At 41.3% G+C, this 22,829-nt stretch overlaps 3 protein-coding genes across 5 annotated transcripts; 2 read left to right on the top strand and 1 right to left on the bottom strand.

Moving 5' to 3' along the window:
* The first annotated feature begins 1,477 nt into the window (after positions 1-1,477).
* On the top strand, positions 1,478-13,696 carry ptpn6 (protein tyrosine phosphatase non-receptor type 6). Of its 2 annotated transcripts, none has more exons than XM_037453367.2 (16): positions 1,478-2,058; positions 2,325-2,466; positions 3,873-3,995; positions 5,225-5,419; positions 7,863-8,046; positions 9,016-9,132; positions 9,393-9,521; positions 9,876-9,972; positions 10,086-10,165; positions 10,318-10,464; positions 10,697-10,828; positions 10,934-11,088; positions 11,795-11,862; positions 11,947-12,098; positions 12,333-12,397; positions 13,424-13,696. In XM_037453367.2, exons 2-16 carry the CDS (start codon positions 2,459-2,461, stop codon positions 13,518-13,520), a joined length of 1,749 nt encoding a protein of 582 aa, XP_037309264.1. In that variant the 5' UTR covers positions 1,478-2,058; positions 2,325-2,458; the 3' UTR covers positions 13,521-13,696. The 2 variants fall into 2 exon arrangements, with proteins under 2 accessions (XP_037309264.1, XP_037309263.1); XM_037453366.2 differs by having other exon boundaries at positions 2,441-2,466.
* Positions 13,697-14,058: 362 nt separating this feature from the next.
* On the top strand, positions 14,059-17,969 carry rbp5 (retinol binding protein 1a, cellular). 2 transcript variants are annotated; one of them, XM_037453476.2, is made up of 5 exons: positions 14,059-14,470; positions 14,811-14,995; positions 15,457-15,558; positions 16,315-16,369; positions 17,889-17,969. In XM_037453476.2, the coding sequence occupies exons 1-4, from the start codon at positions 14,395-14,397 to the stop codon at positions 16,366-16,368; spliced, it is 417 nt and encodes a 138-aa protein (XP_037309373.1). In that variant the 5' UTR covers positions 14,059-14,394; the 3' UTR covers position 16,369; positions 17,889-17,969. The 2 variants fall into 2 exon arrangements, with proteins under 2 accessions (XP_037309373.1, XP_037309370.1); XM_037453473.2 differs by lacking the exon at positions 17,889-17,969 and having other exon boundaries at positions 14,060-14,470; positions 16,315-16,653.
* On the bottom strand, positions 16,816-22,780 carry LOC119197259 (tumor necrosis factor receptor superfamily member 5). Its single transcript, XM_037453427.2, has 9 exons — positions 22,253-22,780; positions 21,969-22,094; positions 21,301-21,447; positions 21,083-21,176; positions 20,744-20,820; positions 20,011-20,100; positions 18,774-18,824; positions 18,371-18,520; positions 16,816-17,680 (listed from the first exon to the last, which is right to left on the bottom strand). The coding sequence occupies exons 1-9, from the start codon at positions 22,356-22,358 to the stop codon at positions 17,499-17,501; spliced, it is 1,023 nt and encodes a 340-aa protein (XP_037309324.1). The 5' UTR covers positions 22,359-22,780; the 3' UTR covers positions 16,816-17,498.
* Positions 22,781-22,829: the final 49 nt, after the last annotated feature.

The raw sequence follows: 22,829 nt of genomic DNA on the forward strand, positions 1-22,829 counted from the left end.
GAGAATTGGTTCGGGCTGCGGATGAAGCCTGATATCTGATCACGGGGGAGGGAGGGAGGCCGGGAGAGACTGGACATAGAGAGTAAAGGACAAGGGGAACCGGACTGTCACTGTGTTTGGAGGGAAGAACGCACACCGCAGACAGCAGCACTGAGACGGGAGAGACAGTCGGTAAAGAGTGCCTAAAATGTCTTGTCGGTGAGTGTCTTGTATTTTTATGTGTTGTCACCTCTTTAGTCTTCAATGTCTTGGTCTTTATTTGACATGTACTTACTGAACACTTGTACTAACTGCACAAAGCCCACTTACTTCATTGTTGTCTATCTGCGTTTTGTGAAATCTCCAGAAATAATATTTCCAACGTTTTTCTATTGTTAAGGTAAGTGGAGAATATGACTCAAATTCTCTATCAGGACATATTTCATCTTCAAGGTGACGAAACCAAACAAATGGAAATGTTAAAATCCAATAATGCAACCAAAACAAACATTTGTTTCCACCGTTGCCCACATGGATTAACACACTAAGAAATGATTTAGGGATATGTTACTATCAAAGATTTATAATGGTTGACAGATTTCTACGGTTTCAAGGTCATATTGCCGACCAAATTATACATTTCTATAGAAAGATATAAACACAGACACAGAGAAAACCCTCTCATTCAAGGAGGAGGAAGCACTGAAAACGAGGACCAATTGACTAATAGTTTCAACAGTGTCAACAATAATTATTTTCCAGGCTGAGACGGAAGAGGGACAGAGTGACATGTACATTCATATACACAGTGTATCATTATATGCGCATAAGCATACACATGCGACATAGTTCACGTCTCTCTCAGCTCTCATGTTCGTCATTAGCAACATTGTCTGCTGTCAGAGGGGAACAGAAGCCAAAAAAAAACTGATAAGCGTAAGAACCTGTGAGGCGGAAAATGCAAACTGCAATAGCTGCGTTAACCACGACCAACAACACCTGCTGCGCGCGTGCGTGTTCGTGTGCGCCCCTGCCCTGGGGGGGGGGGGGGGGTGTTTCAGTATTCTGTATATATTGTATGTTTGTACTTATTCATAGGGGGGTTTGCACACCTTTGTCAGCTTCACGTGCTTCTGTTCTACTTCTGTTCTACTGCTACTAACCTTTCAAACCTTTTCTTGTAGGTCAATTCGATTTGCAAGTTAAATGTTTGTTCCGACATTGCGCGGTCGTAAAATGTCAGTTTGTGTGTTCGCGGCATTTGGCAAACAAGCCTCCCTTCTGTTGCAGTGTGTGTTGCACTGAACGGGAAACCAGTGTGTCTCGGGGACACCAGGGGCCAACAAACCCGGCTCCTCTGGCCTCGTGCCACTCGGCTCTATGGTTTTTCACGGGAGTCCAAAAACTGCAAATGGTTGACCAGCTGAAGGCTGCTCCCACACCCGCGAATAAGGAAGTGCTCCAAGCCAGTCTGACCTTTTGTCAGTGACTCCCACGCGCGCGCACACACCTGGAACAAACAGACCCAACGGTGTTGCGCAGACAGATGGGTCGGCGACGTCCGAGGGGGCAACGTGTAGACTCGCGCTTCACATGCCGTGGATCGTTCGTTCCCGTGACGGAAGTGGAGCTGCTGGACACGCACTCTCGCTCGTGATTCACCTATGCGTGGAACGGTTTCCTTCATCCTTTTGCGAGTTCTGCGCCGAGACCTGCACGGCAATTTAACAATGGCGCATCCGGGGGCAGGTTTCTTGAGTTTAACCCTACTGTGCGATTTGTGATGACTTGTGTGGTTGTCGTGAATTGTAACAAACAAACAAACCCCCCAAAAAAAAAAAACACGCGCCTCCCTCTGTTGGAGCAATTCATGCCTGTCAGCTGTTTTGGTTCCTGTCTTGCTTTCACTATTTTGTGAAAGGAGATGTGAAAAGGAAGGAAGGGGAGAGCGCGAGAGAGAACGACAGAGAGAGATAGAGAGAGAGAGAGAGAGAGAGAGAGAGAGAGGAGGGGAGACAGGCGTCTACAGTCCACGCGTCTCAGCAAAGTCTCAGTTGTTTTCAGAAGGAGCCGAGAAGAGTAAGTGTTCACCTGCTTTTTCCTGTTGGGACCGAGGGTAGGGAAGAGGGGAGGAGGGGAGGAGAGGAGGAGAGGAGGGTAGTTTGAGGGTTGGTGTGTGATACAGAGCGATACGTGGGCTATTGTTGTTTTTTTTCTACAGGTGTCAGAGTGGAGAGTATAGCGCAATAGCATGAGAACGAATGTTGACTTCTGTTTATTATGCGGCTGTGTGTATTGAGGAAGTATTAATGAACCGCGTGTTTCTTTTTTTTTTATAACGTTAGAAATATATAAAAAGCCCAAAAGAAATCTACGTATTGACAGGCTTACGCTTGTGAGTCTGCACGTGTGCAGCTAACAAGTGACTCTCACCCACCGCTCTCCTTCTCTTTGGTTGCAGAAGAAGCAAAGAGTCAACATGGTTCGGTGAGTCGAGCCCTCTGTGTCACAGTTCTCTGTGTTTTGTGCGAGCCGTGACGATACTTCTCTGTTTCCATTCCTCCTTCTCTTTCTTTCCCCAGCTGTCTGCTCGTCCCGCACTGTTCCGCTATCATGTGATTTATGATGCATCGTGTGTGCACCAGTGTCTGTTGCGTAAAGGAATATTTGTGCTAACAGATGGACTAATTGAGTTTTCTTTTCTTTTTTTTCATCTTCAACCCTTAAAACACTTTAATGGTTGTTAACAATGCTCCCTTTAACATGAGTTGACGAGTCTTTTCCTTCTGGGACCGTCCTCTCTTTCAACCACTAAGGGTTTTTTTTTGTTTAATAACCAAAAGCTAAATGGGGAAACACTGGGGTTCCCCATTTTTAAAATTTGAAGCTTTATTTTGTGAGTTTTAACACTGATCGAAAAATGTTTTTAGAAATAAATTAAAGTGTCAGGTTCAGTAAAGCCCTTGAAGCAACAATTGAATGTTTTGGGGATCCTTCGAATGTCAAGCACAAACTTACCGTTAGCTCAGGCCGTAAGTCGAAACTTGACCTAAACATACTTTTTCCATCCTCAACAGGCTCCAGGAAATGGTAGATATTTGGTCAGAGCTGTTGCAATTATGTTAAATTGAGAAACTCCTCAGTGTTCTTTATAGGCTTTCAAGCTGGAGCTTTCCCGGATTTCTGGGCTTATAATAGTCTATATATTTACCGGTTGTTGAAGTCATGTTTTCTGAAAAGGTTTAATTAAGAACCAGTGCTCAAGATTTTGAAGGTGTTTAATATTGGTTTATACATTTATAAATAACAATAATAGATTTTTTTTGCTCTGTAGTCAGAGCAGCATTTTCTACAGAGTGAGAAAGAAAGACGTTTTAATACAGTTTTGACAATAAATGATAAAGACTACGAAAAACTGGCCGGGGAATGAAACAATATGAATATCAGTTGTGTTACCCATTAATAAAGGAATGGTTTAATTAAAAACATGTTACTGAAGTCACATCACTGGTTGCCAGAAGCCACGGTGATGTGACAATGAAGAATAAAGTACAATTTTTACATCTAGAAGACCATAACAAGCAAAGCATTTGTAAAACCAATGACATGTTCTCTGTCAATTGACTGGAAGAATTATGGGTTAATGAGTTGATAACTTTGCAAGGCTGTGCTGGGATTAATGGTAGTTTATTGGTAAACCAGCCACAGTTAGACTGCCAGAAAAAATACTCAATTTTCTCCATAAAAACTTGTTCATTGTGTTTCAATATAGAAAACCTAAAAGTGATGTTTGTGCTTATGAAGGCGTCGGTGTCAATGCTTATCAGATGCAGGTCTTATCTCTGTGTGTATTAAGGGCACTCATACTGAGTCTAATTTTACTCTGGATTCAGGTGGTTCCACAGAGATATCACAGGTTTGGAGGCCGAGGAAAGGCTGAAGACGAGAGGCATTTCCGGCAGCTTTTTGGCTCGACCCAGCAAGAAAAATGTAGGAGATTTCTCCCTGTCTGTCAGGTAATTAAGACTGCAAAAACACCCCAATCTTCCTTCTACATTTCCATCTCAGTAGCTGACCTCACCCTCCTTCTCTTTAAAATTGGCCTTAGGCTCAACCACAAATAACTTAAAGAAGAAGAAAATGTGTTATTTTGGAACCTGATTGATTGCTGCAGCACATTTATACTTCAGTTTATCTTATCGTTACCTGTTTTATTGACCTATTCCCAATTGATCTTTGAACTTCACTGTTAATTAAAAAAAACTGTTGCTCAACTATGCTGTGATGGACATGCAAATATTCACCCTCTGACTAGACGGAAACTTTTACTTGCACTTTTTGGGTACGATAAAATAACACGTTATATAAATAAATGTGTCATGGCCAATAAAGTATGATGCTTTTTTAAAGGTGTAAGATTAAGTTAATGTGGTTGTTCAAGTGAAACTAAAATGTCTTTATCAATCAAAAAGATAATGTATGCACTTCAAAATACAGATAGAATTCTAACAGAATAAAGGCAGTGTTTCCTAAAATGTTAATTTACAAATTATCTAGTTTTATATGACTTTGATTTGACTTTTTTTTCATGTTCGTTCATGATGGGGTTTAACTGATGTAAAGATGATCTGCCTATACACTGATCACAGTATTATCGATCACATTAAGGTGTGTTGAATAACTTAAATAGGGCGTTAAAATAGTCTGTACTGCTGGAGGCTTAAACTGAATAACAGGATTTTCTGCCAGAGATACATATGTTTGTGATAATATCTGTTGCTGTCTTTAAATTTGTGTTTGAGACTTAAAAGGGCGTAACGTACATTTTTTACATGTTCTCCTTTTCACGAGTTCCTCTTAAGTCCCAAAGACAAATGTTGTTTGGACTGAATGAATGTGATGTGTATGGAATGACAGAGGCGTTGTCACCTCTCCAAATCAAATTATTTTACAAAGAAACTATTAATTCAAATACAAAGATTCCTGGTCCTAGCTAATAATAGAAAACAGCTAAATTAAAATTATTATTAAAATGACACAGCCAGATTACTACTGTGTTAACATTCGTCTCTGTGCGTTGATTGAGAACAGTGAAAATACTGAAAGTTCAAATGTTTGTGTCAAAGATGAACACAGATTCCTTTATATTGCACACATACTGTAGTACAACGTGTGATTGGATCCATACGTTTTTGTCAACGAAAAACATTGACGCTAGCCCTGAACCTGACCGTTATCCCCTCAGGGTGGGCGAACTGGTGACCCACATCCGCATCCAGAACACGGGAGACTACTACGACCTGTATGGCGGGGAGAAGTTTGCCACTCTGTCGGAGCTGGTGGAGTACTACACGGCCGAGAACGGCATCCTGCAGGACAAGGACGGCACCATCATCGAGCTCAGATACCCCCTCAACTGCTCCGACCCCACCACCGAGAGGTCTGTGCATGTTCACTTCCCTCTGCCGAACCTCATTCCGGTCAATGTGGCTCTCAGTCTCCAGCTACTCTGAGGTGGCTCCACCGGCACTCTCGGGTTACGCCAAATGGTGTTTGGTTAGGTGGTTAAGTCAATAAAGTTAGTATTTTATTATGTATTTAGTATTACTCCTTCAACGGCTGTTTATTGAGGATGATTACGGTCATTTGTGGGTCATTCATTCCAACATCTGGCCCGCTATCATGAACTTCTAAATGTCCCTCATCAACAATCCCAAATCTATGATTATGCAAACAATTCCAGTTTAGACATCTTTGTCCCGTTGGGCCGTTTTTACAGCACATATACAAATAATTTTAAGAATAAAGGACATTACAATATCATTAGTGATTATTGGTCCTTGCAATCAGTAATTCAAACTGTAACTTATGTAAGCAATTATTCATGTATTGAACAAACCTGAAAATACCACCTCTTTAATCCAATTAGTTTTCATTTAATTATTGGCCATAACATGAGAGACAAGACCTACTATTGCTGTTTATGTCAATGTATTTTCTGAATCCATTGGCTGTAGTTACTGGTTGTAATTTTAACTTAAAGTAGTAGTATAAAGGCTTTGTTATTATCAAATCGTCTGGAAGCACTTTAATTCCCAGAACAGAATGTATAAATCTTTTGCTAAAAATATACAATGAGGAACTGAGATGAACTACTCATCACAATTTAGTTTTGACTAAGACTTAAATATTAAGAATTCAAGTACTTCTCGTACTTACAACGATGCAAATCGCCGTGGGAGTATTGCTACTTTATTAACTTTCATTTGTACCGATAGTAGCTTTCAGCAACTTGCAAGTAGCTCTGTTTGCTAAATATAACTTTTAGATAATGTGACCAGTCTGTGTTTGCATTCACAACTGACCACATCAAAGACTCCGTCAGGTTGCTGCTAACTAATAACTAATAACTCATTTTTATCCAAATTGACGTTGTACATTGTACTTCCATTCCATTAATGTTGAACGGGGTGTTTTATTAATAATACTTCCAGCCGGAAACATTATGCAACGGTTGACCTGTTAAACTATGTTAATACCTAACAAGTATAATCTATAAGCATTTGCACCTTTTTCAAGAGCCAAGGAGGACGCCACTTGCTATGGTGTGTGTGTGTGTGTGACTTAGCCCTAGCTGAAAGCTCTGCCCCCTGCCCCCCCCCCCTCGTCCTTCTCTTTCTGTCAGTTGTCTAACTTCCCTTTTGTTGCTGCGGTTGGAAACTTTAGGTTTTGACACAGTTTTGAAAGCAATGGCCAGACCCAACGTGCCTTCCTCTATTGCACACTCCATCATGTTCTTGCTCGCTCACTATCCTTCACATCTCACACAATCTCCAACTCTCATCTCCAATCGTGATTACACACACGTCAACTCACCCTTAATGTTGCCGCGGAAGTATTGAGCTCTGGCGGGCTTATCGATTCTCAGAAAATAGGATAAATATAGTCAGTATGGTTATAGGTGGCTAGAAACCTGGCAGACATATTTGCATGTTAGCCTACTGACCTTTTCTGTCAAGGGCTCCATCAACCTTTCCCCTCCACATGGCTGTTCTTCAGCTTCTGCAAAACCGGGACACCAAATGTATTTTTTGTGTCTGCAAGTGCTTCATGCAACCCGCTTTAATTAAAGTGTCATTTCAGTTTCTGTTGAGGGATATAATGTAATTTGACAAGTTAGTCAAATAACCGAATCAACAATTGCGTGTGAAAAAAGGCAAAAAGATAGAAGGCAAAGTGTGTGAAGGGGGAAGGTGTATGCATGGGGGGTATTTGTGGTTTATACATATGGGGGGACAAGCTATAAATAGTTTGTCCTCTTAAGCCATGAAATCTGTCATCAGAAATTTTCCGACCGCAAAGCAGGAAGTTCAGAAGACGAAATCGAGAACAGTGCCTAAAATTAAGTCACAACCCAACATGGCCAAGTGAGCCTCTATTCACTGCACAAAGACACACGCACACACAGACACACACACACACGCAGTTTGCTGGTGGACAGAAACACGACTTGCATCTGTCCATACTGTTTTTAACTATACACCTGATTTTTTTTGCGGCTTTGTATTTGTGCTCACTGTATAGGCAGCTCGAGCATCGAGTGTACCACATCAGTGAGTGTCTGACAACCGCTTCGCCTTGAAATAGATTTCTACGTGTTATTCAACGGTTCTCTGCTCACGTAAGGCAGTAAAAAAAAAAAAAAAAAACAAGGAGGATGTTTGTTGTTTAGTTGCTGCGCACAAAAAGTCAAGCTTAAAGACATTTTTTCAAGAAATGCAATTACAGGTCAGCTAGCTGCATGAGGCAGACGGCGTCTTTTGGAAGGTCCTAACAGTGAACCACAAACAAATGGAACATTCCTTGCCGTTTTCCCCTCCCAGGTGGTACCACGGCCACCTGTCCGGGCCGAACGCGGAGAAGCTGCTCTGTGCTCGAGAGGAGTCTGGGACCTTCCTGGTCAGAGAGTCGCTGTCCAAACCTGGAGACTTCGTCCTGTCGGTTCTGACGGACGAGAAGGGCAAAACCGGAGGAAAGAGGGTCTCCCACATCAAGATAATGTGTCAGGTGGGGCGTTTGTCCTTGCGTGTGTTTTTCAGTGTGTGAGCATGGGTGGATGTCACATGCAAGACCATTGATGCGTGAACCTTGTGTTCGGTCTTTGGTCAGTCTTCTACTTTGAATAAACAGAATGAGGATTCACATCATGTAGAAAATGTTGGGGTATTCCCATGGTTGTGTAATATGCTTTGAAATAATTTTAAAATCTCATTTCCCCTCACTTTGGTAACATCAGACTGTTAATTTTAATTGTTCATAGATGACAGTTTTAGTAAAGATTTTTCCACAACAAAACTATATTTTTGCAAATCCAAAAGCCGCATCTTAGTGTGTTTTACACTTATCCCCGGCAGTGAAAAGCTGCCAGTGATATTTACAGTCTAGGAAACACGTCACATGGTTGTCCTCCCAAACTCATTTTCATAAATGGTGTCTTTCCGTCATCACCTACCTGGGCGTTTGCATGTTATTTTTACCTGTGGATTACCTCACAGAGAAAAACAGACTAAGCCTCATTGAAATGTAAGCCCTGTTTTTAGGTACCGTTAAGGTGCAAAAGATTGATGTTAGATTAGTGGAGGAGTCACAATGGGGACAGTTTTCTAAATGTACATTAAAATAACTTGTTAATTGCTGCTTTTGTCTACATTAAAGTAGATGTGTGTGTTTTACACAAATTAGATTCATTTAAATTATTCTATTCTTAAGTTCTAAAGAGCAGTAACCCCTAAAACAAGGTTTGAATGATTTATGGGGCTATAATGTTATTTTCTTCATTTCTATTAATGTTCCCTTAGTCCAGAGGAAATGTACAAATGATTGGGTCAATAAAAATACGTCACTTCACCATCTTCTATTATGCTTCTCTTTTAAAAAGTCTTTATTTTTACACCCGCTATTTTGGCTCCACCTCTTTGTTTGTGTGTTCAAACAGACTAATGAGTTTTATGTTTCAATGTTTTTTTTTGTCTTCAGAATGACAGGTACACAGTGGGAGGTTCAGAGTTGTTTGACACGCTGACAGACCTGGTGGACAACTACAAACGCAAAGGCATCGAAGAGATCTCTGGTAACTGGGTGCATCTCAAACAGGTGAACTTCAGTGTATCACATACAAATGATATAGATTTAATCATTTGTAACATGTGAAATGTATTTTGCTTGTGTGTGTGTCTGTGTGCAAATTCAACAAGTGTAATGTCTTAACTTTGATGACCAGAAACAGGTTATTTGTAAATTATTATAGAAGACGAACGGCACAGCCCAAAGGAAATATCACCCACAGCTTTGACTGACGCCTTCCATTGGCTCAAATTTCTTTTCAAATATATAATTGCCTGTCTCTTCTGCAGCCTTATTACTCCACCAGAGTGAATGCAGCAGACATTGACAGCAGAGTGAAACAGCTGGATCAGACCACACAGCAGCAGGAGGAGGGCGAGGGAGAGAAGAGCAAGGCCGGTTTCTGGGAGGAGTTTGATGTAAGATCTGAACCGGCCTTGTTTATGTTCACGGAAACTTTTTCTTATCATAATGCTTTCGTAATAAGAACCACAAGGTTGTCCTGAAGACTTCCTTACTGTGCGGCAGAAGTGCTGGTATTATACTACCATCGTGTGGTCCAAATGCCATATTACATGATGACTCATCAGAGGATTTGAATATGGAACTGAATGTCTACTGAATGTGTGACCATTTCCTTGTAAAGTAACAGTCTGATTGACATATTTGAGTGAAATACTACATATAGCATGTCACAACTTGTTGATAACACATACTATTTAATATTAATAGGTAGTAGAAAACATCACACAGTCATCTCTCTTTCCCACCAGGCTCTTCAAAAGTCTGAGGCAAAGGTGAAAAAGAGCAGAGAGGAAGGTCAGAGGCCTGAAAACAAGAGCAAAAACAGATACAAGAATATTCTTCCCTGTGAGTATTTGTTTTTCAAATCAACCAAATCTTTCACATTTTTACAGTATTGACATTAAACAATTGTTCTTGTTCTCCCTCCGTGTCGTCACTCTTTCACTTGTTCCCACAAGTCAATGACACCAGAGTCTGCCTGCAGGACAGGAATGCTGATGTTGTGGGTTCAGATTACATCAACGCCAACTACGTGAGAGTAAGTCTCTAAAGTCTCTGCCCTTATAGTAACAACAGCACAAGATGACAGAATCACAACGTGGAAAAACTGTCGGATATCTTCTTCTTCTAGACCCAAAGGTCGATGTCTGTGTATTGAGCAGCTTTCACTAGTTCATTATGTGTTTGTAGAACAACCTGTCGGAGTCCGGAGCTCCGAAAGTCTACATCGCCACCCAGGGGTGCCTAGCGACAACCGTCAACGATTTCTGGCAGATGGTATGGCAGGAGGACACAAGGGTGATCGTCATGACAACAAGAGAGGTCGAGAAAGGGCGGGTCAGTATCAAAACAAGAACTTTAAGCGTGTGTTTTGTTCTTTTAAAAATTACTAAAAGCACTAAAACAATTGACTTTGGTTAAGTTTGTGAATATAGAAATGTGCGGAAACATTTTCTATAATTTCGAGTGTGAGTTCAAATCAATGGGGTCAAGTGAAAAAGGCTAATTGCAACAACAAAAAAATTAAAAACTGCATAGCGGAATTTACTTGATTTATTGTTTATTGCAGAATAAATGCGTGCCATACTGGCCCGACGTCCAGAGCTCCAAGGAGGTGGGTCCGTATGTGGTGACCAACAATTCAGAGAGGGAAGCCGCTGATTACAAAATCAGAGTTTTGGAGATCGCTCCTGTGGACCAGGTAACCTGCAAACACTACTCTCTGACCTCTCAGCACTCCCCCACGGACGCATATGTACGATGCTGACTTCAACATCTTTATCCCACGATTGTGTGTCATTCCCAGCCAAATCATTCTCGTACCATCTGGCACTACCAGTACATGAGCTGGCCTGACCACGGCGTCCCTCAGGAGCCGGGTGGCGTGCTGAGCTTCCTCAGTCAAGTGAACGCCAAACAGGCCGACTACCCCGATGCTGGACCCATGGTCATCCACTGCAGGTGCTCACTGCTGAGATGTTGCGACACGTTTTGTCATTTGGTTTTTTTCTCAACAGTAGATACAATACGTGTCCGAGGCTAATTTCCTTTAGGATCATAAAGTATGTCTCATATAAATATGTTATCTTTTTTTAAAATATTTTATCTTATTTAAGGCAGTCAAAAAGAAAATCATCAAATCCTCACTTTTTAGGGGCTGGAATGTTTTTTTGTTGTTGTTAACAATTAAGTGATTCTCAAGACATTCATCAACTATTTTTTCCAGTGATTGACTGGTTAATCTGGTTATTTTGTAAGACATAATGGTGCATTTGGAGATATAGTGTCACACACAGTGTCGGGGGAATGTAAATCCTTCTGGTGCGATGTTGTAAAAAACATCACAGCACACAGCAGTTCATCTTACATTGGGTGATAACACACTATGGTTTATGATTAGAACGATTATATATTTAGGATTAAGATTAGTAGTAGTTGAACAAAAGCTTTGAGTCAACTGACATTTTATCCTTATGGAATTTTCCCCATGTGATGTTGTGGACACTGAGGTCATTTGTACCCGTTTTAAGTATTTTTGATAAGTGAGCACGCAGCAAAGCCTCACAGAGCAGCTAGCATGGTTGCAGACTTCTAGTTGCGTTAGTAGAGGGGACAAAGTCTGGTTGGATTGATATATTAACTTTGTTTCTTCTGTGAATCCCTGCAGTGCTGGGATTGGTCGAACAGGCACGATTGTGGTGATCGACATGATCATCGAAACCATTGATGCCATCGGTAACTTTTAGTCACGAAAACAAAACCCTTCAAAATACACAGTTTATTTTGTCCTTTCCAACGGTTTCATTTCTCCCACTGTAGGTCTGGACTGTGATCTTGACATCCCGAAATACATCCAGATGGTGCGAGAGCAGCGCTCCGGGATGGTGCAGACAGAAGCCCAGTACAAGTTCATCTACCTGTCTGTCTCCGAGTACATACAGACCACCAAGGCCAAGGACTGTGCCTCCATGGTGAGCAACAGGGCCGCGAACACGCATGAAACGCACTATAAATTAGTCGTTCCGTATTTCAATAGGCCTTTACGACCGACTATCTCAATGTCAGCAGAATGATACGTTATCAGAGAGCGGCTGGTGAAAGATGAACATTGACCCAGGGACAGAAAACAAAAACATTGTCGCGTGAACCTCTCTGGGTTTGAGTAATCCTTTAGTCATATCTGGAAATGTTCCTCTCTTTCCCAGGAAACCGAGACCGAGTATGGAAATCTGCAACTTAAACACCAGCCGGTGAGCAGGAGGGTCTCAAAGTGAGTGAACGTGTGTGTCTCTGTGTCTTAAAAAGGGATGAAAACAAAGTGTGTGCGCCTCTATCTGTCCGTGACACATATGAACTGCTCTCACTCTCACTCAACTTTCCTTTCAAAAACACGGTGTGCAGGCAGTCTGACTCTACCTTTTAGAGATAAGGACGTGTGGGGGGGAGGGAGGATTCATTGTAGTTGCAGCTGAACTTCACCTCAGTTTTGTTGAATGCATATTGAATTGTTGTCTAGCCTTACTCTCTGCAATACTGAAACCAAATAAACTAAGCCGGGATATAAGTCCTTAAAAGCGGATTACTGCATAAACTAAAATAGAGCCGCTCTAAACAGTGTAACAAAGAACTAGTATTTAGCAGTACCATGCTCTTAACAGGAGGCCTGCAAAGCGAGTTAAATCTGTCCACCCTGCCAGAGCAGAAAGAAATGTCTCAACAACTTGCCATGGAAGCGCGGTGATCCTCTGAATCCTCTCTATTTGAATTGATCAAATATGAACGCAACAGCTGCAAAATAGTTGAGATAAGAGTTGTATTGGTATGACTTTGAGTAAAAAAGGCTGGATCCCCCCCATCCCCAAATTCCCATAGTGCAACTTAAAACATATGCAATCAGTTGTTTTTTTTCCAATTCCCCTGCAGAGCGACAGAAAACCTGTTTGAGTTCCCTGAACCTCGGGTGTAAAAATGGTCAAGTGCCCCTTCAATGGAAAACAGAAGTGATCACAATGTACAAGTGTTTTGGGCTTCAACTATGGACTAAGTTGTATACTAATTGACCAATTAGGGAAGAAAATAACAAAACCGTCAGCTTTGACCCACTTGGACCTTTGAATAGTCGGCATAGTCGGAATAGTCTCCAGTCGATCTGAAGCAGCCATCTCCGTTCATTAAGCTCCTCGAGCAGCTTCCATTTGCTTCTGACCAAACTGGGAGAAAATCAATTTTGGCTGCGGAATGAATCTTCTATTCCAGCAATAATCACTACCGTGTTGTTTCATTTTATTATTTCCAGAAACAAGGAGGATGTTTACGAGAATCTCTCAAAAGGAAAAAAAGATGGGAAGAAGCCAAAGTCAGAAAAGAAAAGTGGCTCCGTGAAGAAAAGATAGATGTTTTTTCTCCACAACGTTCCACATTATTATATTTATGCAGGGCCCTTTTTGTTAAAGAATTTGTGTTTCAGTGGAGTCAAAATAAAATGTTTGAAATTAATGACAAGATACCCAGTAGACATCTGATGTGTCACATGTATTCTTGTTTGTTGCAAATAAAGTAATTGTGTGAACATTGTCTACAATTGTCTTGTCTGAATATGTCAAGAAACACACTCCATTCATTGTGAGATGCTTCAGTATTTAAAAAATGTCAAATACAAACAAGCGATTTATTTAAATTCTACTTAATTTTATTGAAAATACTGACACTTGTTTATTTTGTTCTTATTCACTTTTATCATATGTTCTTTACAAAAAGATTTGGATACATTTACAATAAGAATCATTATTCTGAGATGGGTCTTGATAATCTGCTCGTTTGGTGCGAGTACCTTTGCGCTGTAGTGGTTGACTTTTGTTACAGCCCCCACTGGGACAGACATCGTACTGGTCTACTCCCAGTGGAGGTACACACTAAAGTATGTAACACGCAGGCTCAATTCATCCCCACCAGCAGCACCAGCCACATGCGTCAGGGAGCCGAAGCACCGCCTCTGAGCTGATCCCTCCGAGGAAAGCCGAAGACAAACGAGCCTTCCCCCTGAAAGGGATACCGGTAAAAGAAAAGAAAACACACACTCCCACCATTGCAGAGAAATCAGAGAGTCTGCAGAGTCTCCACCCGAGAGGTCGTTCCCCGAACACGCGGACGTTGTGCAGACGTTGCGTAAGACAAAGTGATACCGACCTGCTCCGTGCTGCGGACTCAACCCAAAGAGGAGAAGTGGACGTTTCTGCTCCTTTTTGGAGTTTTTCGGAGGGAACAAAAATGTCTAAACCTGATTACACCGGCACGTTCCATATGGTGGAGCAGGAGAATATGGACTCGTACCTCGCAGCTTTAGGTGAGGCGCGCACAGCGACGTAAAACAGATGGTTTTTATCTACTGAACCCCGCGTGCACACAGTTGTTGCACCTTTTCGTGTTAAAACTTGCAATGCATTGACTTAATCATTGGTTTTCACAATGTGGATCATCTACATTTGAAGCTGTAAGTTACATTAAGGAAATTAAATCACCACAGTGTCCTTTTCATGACCCCCCCCCCTACACTCCCCCACACACTCATTGGGTTGCATCCACTTTGTCTCTTCCCCCCAGTGTGACAGGACAAAGCTTCCCTTTTTAATAAAGCAACATAGTACCTCTTATGTGATATTAATCATGCTATTGTCTCCTCTCAGATATCAATTTTGCCCTGAGGAAGATTGTGTGTTTGTTGAGGCCCAGCAAGGAGATTGTCCACGACCCGGTGACGGGGGCCATGAGGATCCGCACGCTCACCACCTTCAAGAACTTCAACATGGATTTCACCATCGGAAAAGAATTCACCGAAGACTTGGGGCCAGTGGACGGCCGTACTTGTCAGGTGCGCGTTGTCGTTCTTCTTCATTAAACGTCATAGTGTTGCTGATATCATGAATGCACACTCTACCGTTTCACTGGAAACTTCCGTAGGATATCATGAAATAACTCGGTATGCAGGTTTGCTTTGTGTGATTTTTAAACTGGAAAGTCATTCAGCCTCCTGCTGTGCTTTTGTGCTGTGGCTCCCCTGTTTGGCTTCGGGCCCCCTTTGAGCCCAATGAGTAATGTGTGTGTTTAAAAAAAGCATCTGTTTGGCCTATAAACGCATTCCGGACCAGGATTTAGCAGCATTATCTTACAGTGCACTACACTACAAAAATAAAGAGAGTGAGCGGAAGCAAAAGGCAAGGAAACGATGTATTTGGCTACTCTTTTGCCGTCTTTTGACGTGAACAAAGACTCATGTGAGCCGCTTCACATACTAATTGCACGCGAGTACACAACATGTCTGTCTTCATGCAGACTACAGTGAACTGGGAAGGGGACAACCTGATCTGTGAACAGCGGGGCGAGAAGGAGGGACGAGGATGGACACACTGGCTGGAGGGTGACAAGCTGCATTTGGTAAGTATAAACAGTATGGGGACGGAGAAGAAGGGGAAAAGGAAACGAGGAAACTGAAAAAACGTTAAAGTCGATATGCTAAACATGCAAATGAATTGGGGTTTGGTCATTTTCAATCCGCGTGTCTTTGTGTGGAGGTTTGGCTTCGTTTGAGCCTGAGGGGGGGAAACGTAGGAGCTCACAAGGACGGAAAAAACACAAAAGAGGCAGAAGGCTCTTGAATGCACGTCTTTGTGAAGTTCTACAACAACTCGGAGAGGGAGAGAGAGGAGTGTTTCTTCTCGTTTTGTAGAAAGACTTGCAGTTTACAGATAATCTCTCAATGCTGATTGCGATTTCAAACAGTCTCACTATTGTCTCACATGCAGGATTTCTAATGGCCCTGTTGCAGCTGAGACAAAGCGCCGGGTTGTTTTATATTTAAGAGAGGATTGGGAAAGAATTCCCGGGGAGTACAAGGCTCTGAAATGGTGGATTTTAGAGGAGCAGCGAGAAAATAATGAAGACTGCGTGAGCATAAGGGGGGAGCTAGAGGAGGAAGCGGGAGAGTGGGGTCAAAGGATAAGATGAGTAGAAGGGGAATGAACGGGAGGTCAGGGGGGGAGGGGGAGGGGGAGGGGATTGTATTTTGTATTCAATCCTGGCTTCGTGTATCACATAACTATCCTTTGAAGTGAACAACGGTGTTACTATTCATTTACACACACACCTCCCTTCGCCTCCCTCACTCCCCCCTCCCCCTTTTCCTCTCTGCAGGAGATGAGAGTTCAAGGCGTCGTTGCCAAGCAAGTCTTCAAGAAAGCTGTTTGAAGTAACTGCTGGTTTGTTTTAGTGAATTTATTCTCAGTAGAATCTAGTTACGGACTTGGTACAAGTTTAAATAATGTTTATAGGTTGTTTTAGTGGGTTTTAAAAAAAATCTAATCAATGTTATTTTGAGATGTCACAAAAAGATTGAACATCTCAGAAACATGTACATCCTAATTGTCTGATGGTACTAACTGAAGAAGAAGAGTGGAGCAAAAGGACTTGTAAACATTTCCGACCTACATCGTCATATCTATCTTCACAATGTTATAAACAAATCATTCATCCGCCAGGCGTCACTCCTTTATCTTTAATTCATTACACCAATGCTCCAAGTTTCATATCCGTATCTTGCCGCTTCACATTTTAAAGTTCTATGTGGTTTACAAAAACAGAAATTCACTGTAAATACTTTACTCAAAATTACAATTCTGCACCTGAATCAGGGGCTGAAGTTTGAACAATACAAGTTTATTTAGGTGTCCTTTTTTAAAATTATAATAACAAAACATATAATTTACAATAAAGCTTAAGTCAGGAAATAGAAAACAAATCCCATGAAAAGAGCACCCTCTCAGCACCCTGCGGCACGCAGCCACTAATATTCAGTTGAACCTAAAAACGAGACCAGTAATTCAGAACACTGTAGTTTTTAGCAATAGTTACTAACAGAAGTAAATAATGCATTTGTAGAGCGCTACCTTCTGCTGTGGAATAATTAACAGTGTGATACATGAGAATAAGCCTCAGTGCCCATGTTCATGTTAATTGAGCAACACGTCATCCTCTTCAACAGCTGGCTCACTGATATGATGTCAATAGTTTTTACACCCGGCATCGATGTCACAGACATACTTGTTAGACGGATGCCGTCATTGTGGGTTTGGGCTTTTTCTTAGAATACGACCAAAGTAATACAACGCATAACAGAAATATCACATCAAAGAATAATCTCGTTTAAGTCCTGCAGGGGGCAGCAAACTGTCAGCCATGTTAAACTCTGCAGATAGAGAGACACCCTGCTCTTATATTATATATTTTATAAATGGGTCCAGTTTAGGCTTTTAAAAACTAGTTGCAGCCTCACCAAGACGGAGAGGAACTCGGGGCTTAGTAGAACAATATTTACTTGATTATGTCCCACACCACTCGTCCTCCTGTGGCTCGGAGTAGGTCCTACGGAAGTTTCCAGTGCAATCTCCTGCACTCCCATTGATGTGGTTGGAGTCAGTAAATGAAACTGAAGCCTTCAGTGGAGATGTAGGGGGGCTGCTTTCCACCCGTTCTTCAGCGTCATAAACGACCGTACCATCATCTGAGGAGGATAATGAAATAATTAAATCAATGTTCAGAGCGACCATCGTTCAGAGTAATGTCGTATCAAACAAGCTTTGTTCTGTATCCGATTAATGGCCATCTTAATGAGGCTTAAAGCTTTGAGCATAAAAAGGTCCTTTTATTATTATTAAAAAAAATATTTTATTTTTTCATGATTAAGGAAGAAGTTTCTTTGTTGGTTGCAGGTTGAACACCAGTCGACCAAAGAAATATTCCCTGCAGTCGGCATTTTGTTGTCAACACAGAGCGCTGTCTAATAAAGGTGGCGAGATTTAATGACTGACGCCCACAGTGTTTGATTAACATCATGTTTATAGTCATCAAAGCCTTTGCTTTCTTATGTTTCTCCAAAATTCAAGAATGTCATCAAAATGTACAATTTCCTCCTCGATATGTCTAAATTATAGTGAAACAGGAAGGAAAACACTGCAACTGGAACTGGAAGAAAATGAAAGTGCCACACGGGGCTTGTGTGCATGTTTTAAGCCTACATGTATTTATGACAGGTCATTTAGAGCAGGTGAGACAAAGTACGTGATGGTAACAGAAGAAAAGTGTGGTCGCTGTGATGCTAACGTCAAAGCCACAGACATTAACCCACAATGGATTGTGTGTGTGAATGTGTGTGTGAATGTGGGCATGGAGCAAATAATCGAGGATCCGGCACCTGAGTTAGAAAGCGGTGGTTTGCAGTCCTCCACGTCACAGCTGTCTAGACAGTGACCGTTCAGCTCTGTGAACGGCAACAACGACTCCAGCTGTGTCACCGGGGCTGCTGGCACCACTTCAACCAGAGGAACAGCAACACGGGAGTCCACTGTCACATATGAAATATCCCCAAATGTTATGACAAAAACCAAGAGCTCTACAATCATGATTTAAATGATGAGTTTGTGTAATTCTGAAGCTAGTATTGGTTATTCTAGAAAAAGCGTTTGGAATGGTCCGTTATTTGGCGCCTATAGTCATCAAAATGTGAAGTGTAAAACATTCTTTATACATTCTTTATACGTCTCCCATCACACATTAACACACCTGTAGAACTCTACAAATGTCTCTGAAGGACTCACCTCCTGCAGACTTGAAAGGCTGTTGTAAAAATGTCTTAGTTTTCTTTTTCTCTGTGGAAATGAAAGTCAGACTTGAGTCACAAGCCGCCACAAATTACGTCACGTTTCAAAAATGGAAAAAAAGATCAACTGTTTGTCCATCCAGCATCGTCATGGTGTGAGTTTGTGGTAATGACCCAGTATCAGTATCTTTGGCCCCATATTAAAGTTGATGTGCTGCACGATCGAGCATATTTGTTGGACTAACCAAATGATGACAAACATGGACCCACAGCTCATTTTGACCCTTAAAACCGGAAGAATGAGTGACGGCCACTTCGCCGCTCCGCCAGCCATGTTTTCAGACGCCAAAGGGTTCGGGTATTTGGTTCTAGGGTATAAAATATGTCAATTGGTGCTCCTCTCTTACCTTTTCAAAAAGCGTGGCTGAATTAGAAATCATCACACAAACTAGATTCTCGCTCAACAAAACGTTTAAGTATCATAATTCTAACTTATTTTTCTACAATTATCAAATATTCCTTTGGGCTTTTTGAATAGGAAACCAGTATAGTGTTAACTTTTGACGTTTGCCTTCAAAAGTACGTCATCCCTGCCCTACTTTACAAGCACACACTGAGTTTCAAACTAGTTGTGAAACTTTTCTTGATTAATTGAACGAGTTTGTATGTGTTTTCCAGTATTGGCTCATTTCTTCACTGGAAATACAGTAAATGACAGTGAAGTACAGAGGAATGTTTGTCAGGCCTCAGAGCGTGCCAAATGCGTAGGACTTGTTCTCTGAATGCCTTTGAAACGTACGTCACATTACACCAGATCATCCTGCGAGGCTGAATATGTACAGGATGTGGTTTTCTCATTCAGTTTGTCATGTTATTCAACATCAAGTTTAAAAGCTCCTCATTCAACCTCTCTGGGTCATTAGATATCTTTCTTTTTTACACTTTCCACCCCGTTAAGTTAGTGACGAGCACACTTTTTCTTTACTAATAACGTGTTAAAATCAGGTATGTAAATGAAATTAGTCAGTCAGGTTGTCTTTAAAGGAAACTCTGTGAAGGTATCTGAATGACGTAAGCAGTGACTTTCTACTGTACTTCTCGTGGTTTTGAACGTAGCAATTACCAGTTAGCGGGAATGCCTTTACATCACATTGTTGAGTCTTGCATACCTTTTAACCAAAGTGTGTGAAAAACGGAGATGAAACGCATTTACACATCTGCTGTGTGTTACTTACGTTTTGACCTCCAGCAGATGAGACCAAACAGGATGAGTGCAGTCAACAAGAGGCCTGACCACAAGCCGGTGGGTAATATCCAGGAACAATCTGATAAACGGGGAAAAGGGGTTTTAGAGAGACCTAAATGAATTGAATAGATTGCCCACCGGATGCTAAGACAAACTCTTATTGTAATTAATATCAATATTTAACCTACCCTAACCCCATTTAACAGTGAAGTGTTTTATAACACACACAAATACACAGTAATGGAGTTGTGAGGTGAGATTATCCTTATATTTGTTTATTAATGTTTTTCTTTTAGCAATTATAAATCTTAAATAAGTGTTACTGTCACTTACAAAACTGAAACTTTAGTGTATGAAAACATTACTATGAATTTATTGTGTTTTTCAAAATGATTAAGGACTAACTTTAATCAATATGTGATGTTTAAAAAAGTACCAATTGCAATGTGTCATTCATCTTTTATATTCACGTATTCTGAATAGTGCACTAAAGAGTCGAGCAGGCATCTTGATTGTTAGCCTTGATTATTTCTTTTGAAGAATGATTGCTGCTACTTCCTCTCATTTGGCACGTATGACATACAGGAACTAAAGGTCAACAGAAACTAATTCATCACTCAGGATAAGAACATACACTGCACGAAGTACGCACAATGATTTTAAGATCTAAAGATATTAAACACATTTGTAAAAGCAGCATTGATGTTATTATTGAGACCTACAAGATTGGAAGTCACCACAGATGGCATCAGTTGTTGGCGTTCCTTGAGTTTTAACCACTCTCCCGAAGTCCTCACATCTAAAAAAATTAACATAGAAACCCAAACAAATTAAAATCCCCAAAATGGGTAGTGTAGCTGTAACTAGGACATTTTCCAAGGCAAGTTAGGTTCAGGAATTTACTACATTTGTTATTTAAAGTAATTTCAACATGAAAAGTTAGTAGTGTCATAAGAGGCTCGACAGATGACTAATAAATCATGCATCCTATTCTATACTATTACATGAATCCACATCCTTCAGCTTTAAAAAATGAATAAATAAAATAAACGCAATCTGACCTGGTGTGTGTTTGACAGGGCGAGTAGTAATCTGTCACATTGCTGTACGTTCCGTCTGGACACGGCGCACAGGCTGTGTCATTTGTGCGAGTGGCTGCAAAGAAGCAAAAGAAAGAGGTTATATGGTTGCCATGGTAGACTGGGTTTTGTAAAGTATGAAATCTTTCTTTAGCCCGAGTGCGTTATCATGTATTTAGCATTATACAATGGAAGCTTACCATGAACCTTGACTCCTTCACCCAGAGGGCACTTGGTCAGCAGTTGGCAGTGGTCACACTGCTCATTGCTGCAATAGTAACCCGTCACACACTTACACACCGTGTCCTCTTGAGCTGTGCAGTCCTTTGCTTTCTCCTGATTGTTAACTGGAAGAGTGAAAGAGAGAAACAGTCTGTGCTGGAAGGAGGATCAGTCGTCTGTTGCTGCTGCTCAAGTCTCAATGTTTCTGGTGTGTGTAAATATTTGGTTAAGGATAGAGCAGTGGTATAGAAAGTACTACACACTTTTACTTTATGTGACTGTGGATGCACTATGAATAAGCATTACACTTTAACTGTTCGTTTCAACCACAGCTTTGTAGGCTGTGGTTTTGTATGGGCCTCTGGGTGACGTGAACACTGAGTGTAATGTATATATTTTTTGTTATTTCAGGCCAATATTCTTGGTATGTTTCAAAACCTTGGATGGATTTTCTATTTCTATTTAAAATAAAGTTAGAAAATATTAAAGTTTTGTTGCCAGTCACACAAGGAAAAAAGTGCTATCATTCCAAAATACACCAAGGGGGAGAAGAGTAATGAACATTGTTTGTGTTACCACTACAGAATAAATGTGTGTGTGTGTGTGTGTGATCATGTAGAATACTCCATGTGTGTGTTGGACTTACTAGAATTGCATTTCTTGCAGACTTGACATTTATCCAAGTGATTTGTTGTGGCTGTGAACCTGTCACGTCCACATTCAGCACACTTTGTTTCATGTTTGAGATCACACTTAGCTACCATGTATTGTCCTGTGAGAGTTGAGGAAACAAAGATACACACAAGAATGTCAGGCTGCTACGCAAATGCAGTGTGTGTGAAAAGCTGAATAAAGACTGTGATAGCAACGCACTGTAATATAAATAGTCAAGATAAGTTAGCAAACCGTAGCTTCAAGATGGTGACTGACCTGCAACACAGCGATCGCAGCATGTCCCGTTTACCAGGTACTTATCCTCACTGCAAGTCATACCCGTGAAAATCTTTCTCCTCACTCTTCCTTGAAACCTGCTCATAACATTAGATGGAGCAGCTACTTAGTTATCTCAGCTCAAGGAGCATCATTCAAGATCATCCAAACTCTATCTTATTCTCTTTTTCTGACTATCTCTGCTCTCTTTCGGCTGTCTGAACCGTCTCTGACTAAATATGTGTTTCCCCTTCTCAGTCTGCTTTACCCACTTCAAGTTTTTTCTAATCCTACACAGTGGGAAACCCCAGTGACCCTAATTTGCTGTTTTCCCCTCCATCTCTCTCTCTCTCTCTCTCTCTCTCTCTCGCTCTCTCTCTCTCTCTCTCTCATTTCCTTCCTGTCCTAGGCCTCTCGCTGCAAAGTAAGCTGTGTGTGTTTCCGTGTAGCTGAAGGAGCAAAGGCGGATTTTGGCACTCTTGTTGCACATTAAGACATTTCCTCTACAGCCTTTCCTTTCAGTCTCTATTGCCATTGTTTCCACTGGACCTTTGTCCCAGTGTCACAATGATGCTGC

This window comes from Pungitius pungitius, chromosome 11, assembly GCF_949316345.1.
Source record: "Pungitius pungitius chromosome 11, fPunPun2.1, whole genome shotgun sequence".
Taxonomy (NCBI): Eukaryota; Metazoa; Chordata; class Actinopteri; order Perciformes; family Gasterosteidae; genus Pungitius; species Pungitius pungitius.

Bases quoted from the DNA above. Each gene is read 5' to 3' on its own strand.
- ptpn6 (XM_037453367.2), top strand. The intron at 8,047-9,015 runs GTGGGGCGTTTG...TTTTGTCTTCAG, and splicing joins ACATCAAGATAATGTGTCAG to AATGACAGGTACACAGTGGG. The intron at 9,973-10,085 runs GTGAGTATTTGT...TGTTCCCACAAG, and splicing joins ATACAAGAATATTCTTCCCT to TCAATGACACCAGAGTCTGC.
- rbp5 (XM_037453476.2), top strand. From the start codon at position 14,395: ATGTCTAAACCTGATTACACCGGCACGTTCCATATGGTGGAGCAGGAG. The intron at 14,471-14,810 runs GTGAGGCGCGCA...GTCTCCTCTCAG, and splicing joins CTCGTACCTCGCAGCTTTAG to ATATCAATTTTGCCCTGAGG. The intron at 15,559-16,314 runs GTAAGTATAAAC...TCCTCTCTGCAG, and splicing joins AGGGTGACAAGCTGCATTTG to GAGATGAGAGTTCAAGGCGT.
- LOC119197259 (XM_037453427.2), bottom strand. From the start codon at position 22,358: ATGAGCAGGTTTCAAGGAAGAGTGAGGAGAAAGATTTTCACGGGTATG. The intron at 21,448-21,968 runs GTAAGTCCAACA...TCACTCTTCCAG, and splicing joins CTGCAAGAAATGCAATTCTA to TTAACAATCAGGAGAAAGCA. The intron at 20,821-21,082 runs GTCAGATTGCGT...TAATTTTTTTAG, and splicing joins CCCTGTCAAACACACACCAG to ATGTGAGGACTTCGGGAGAG.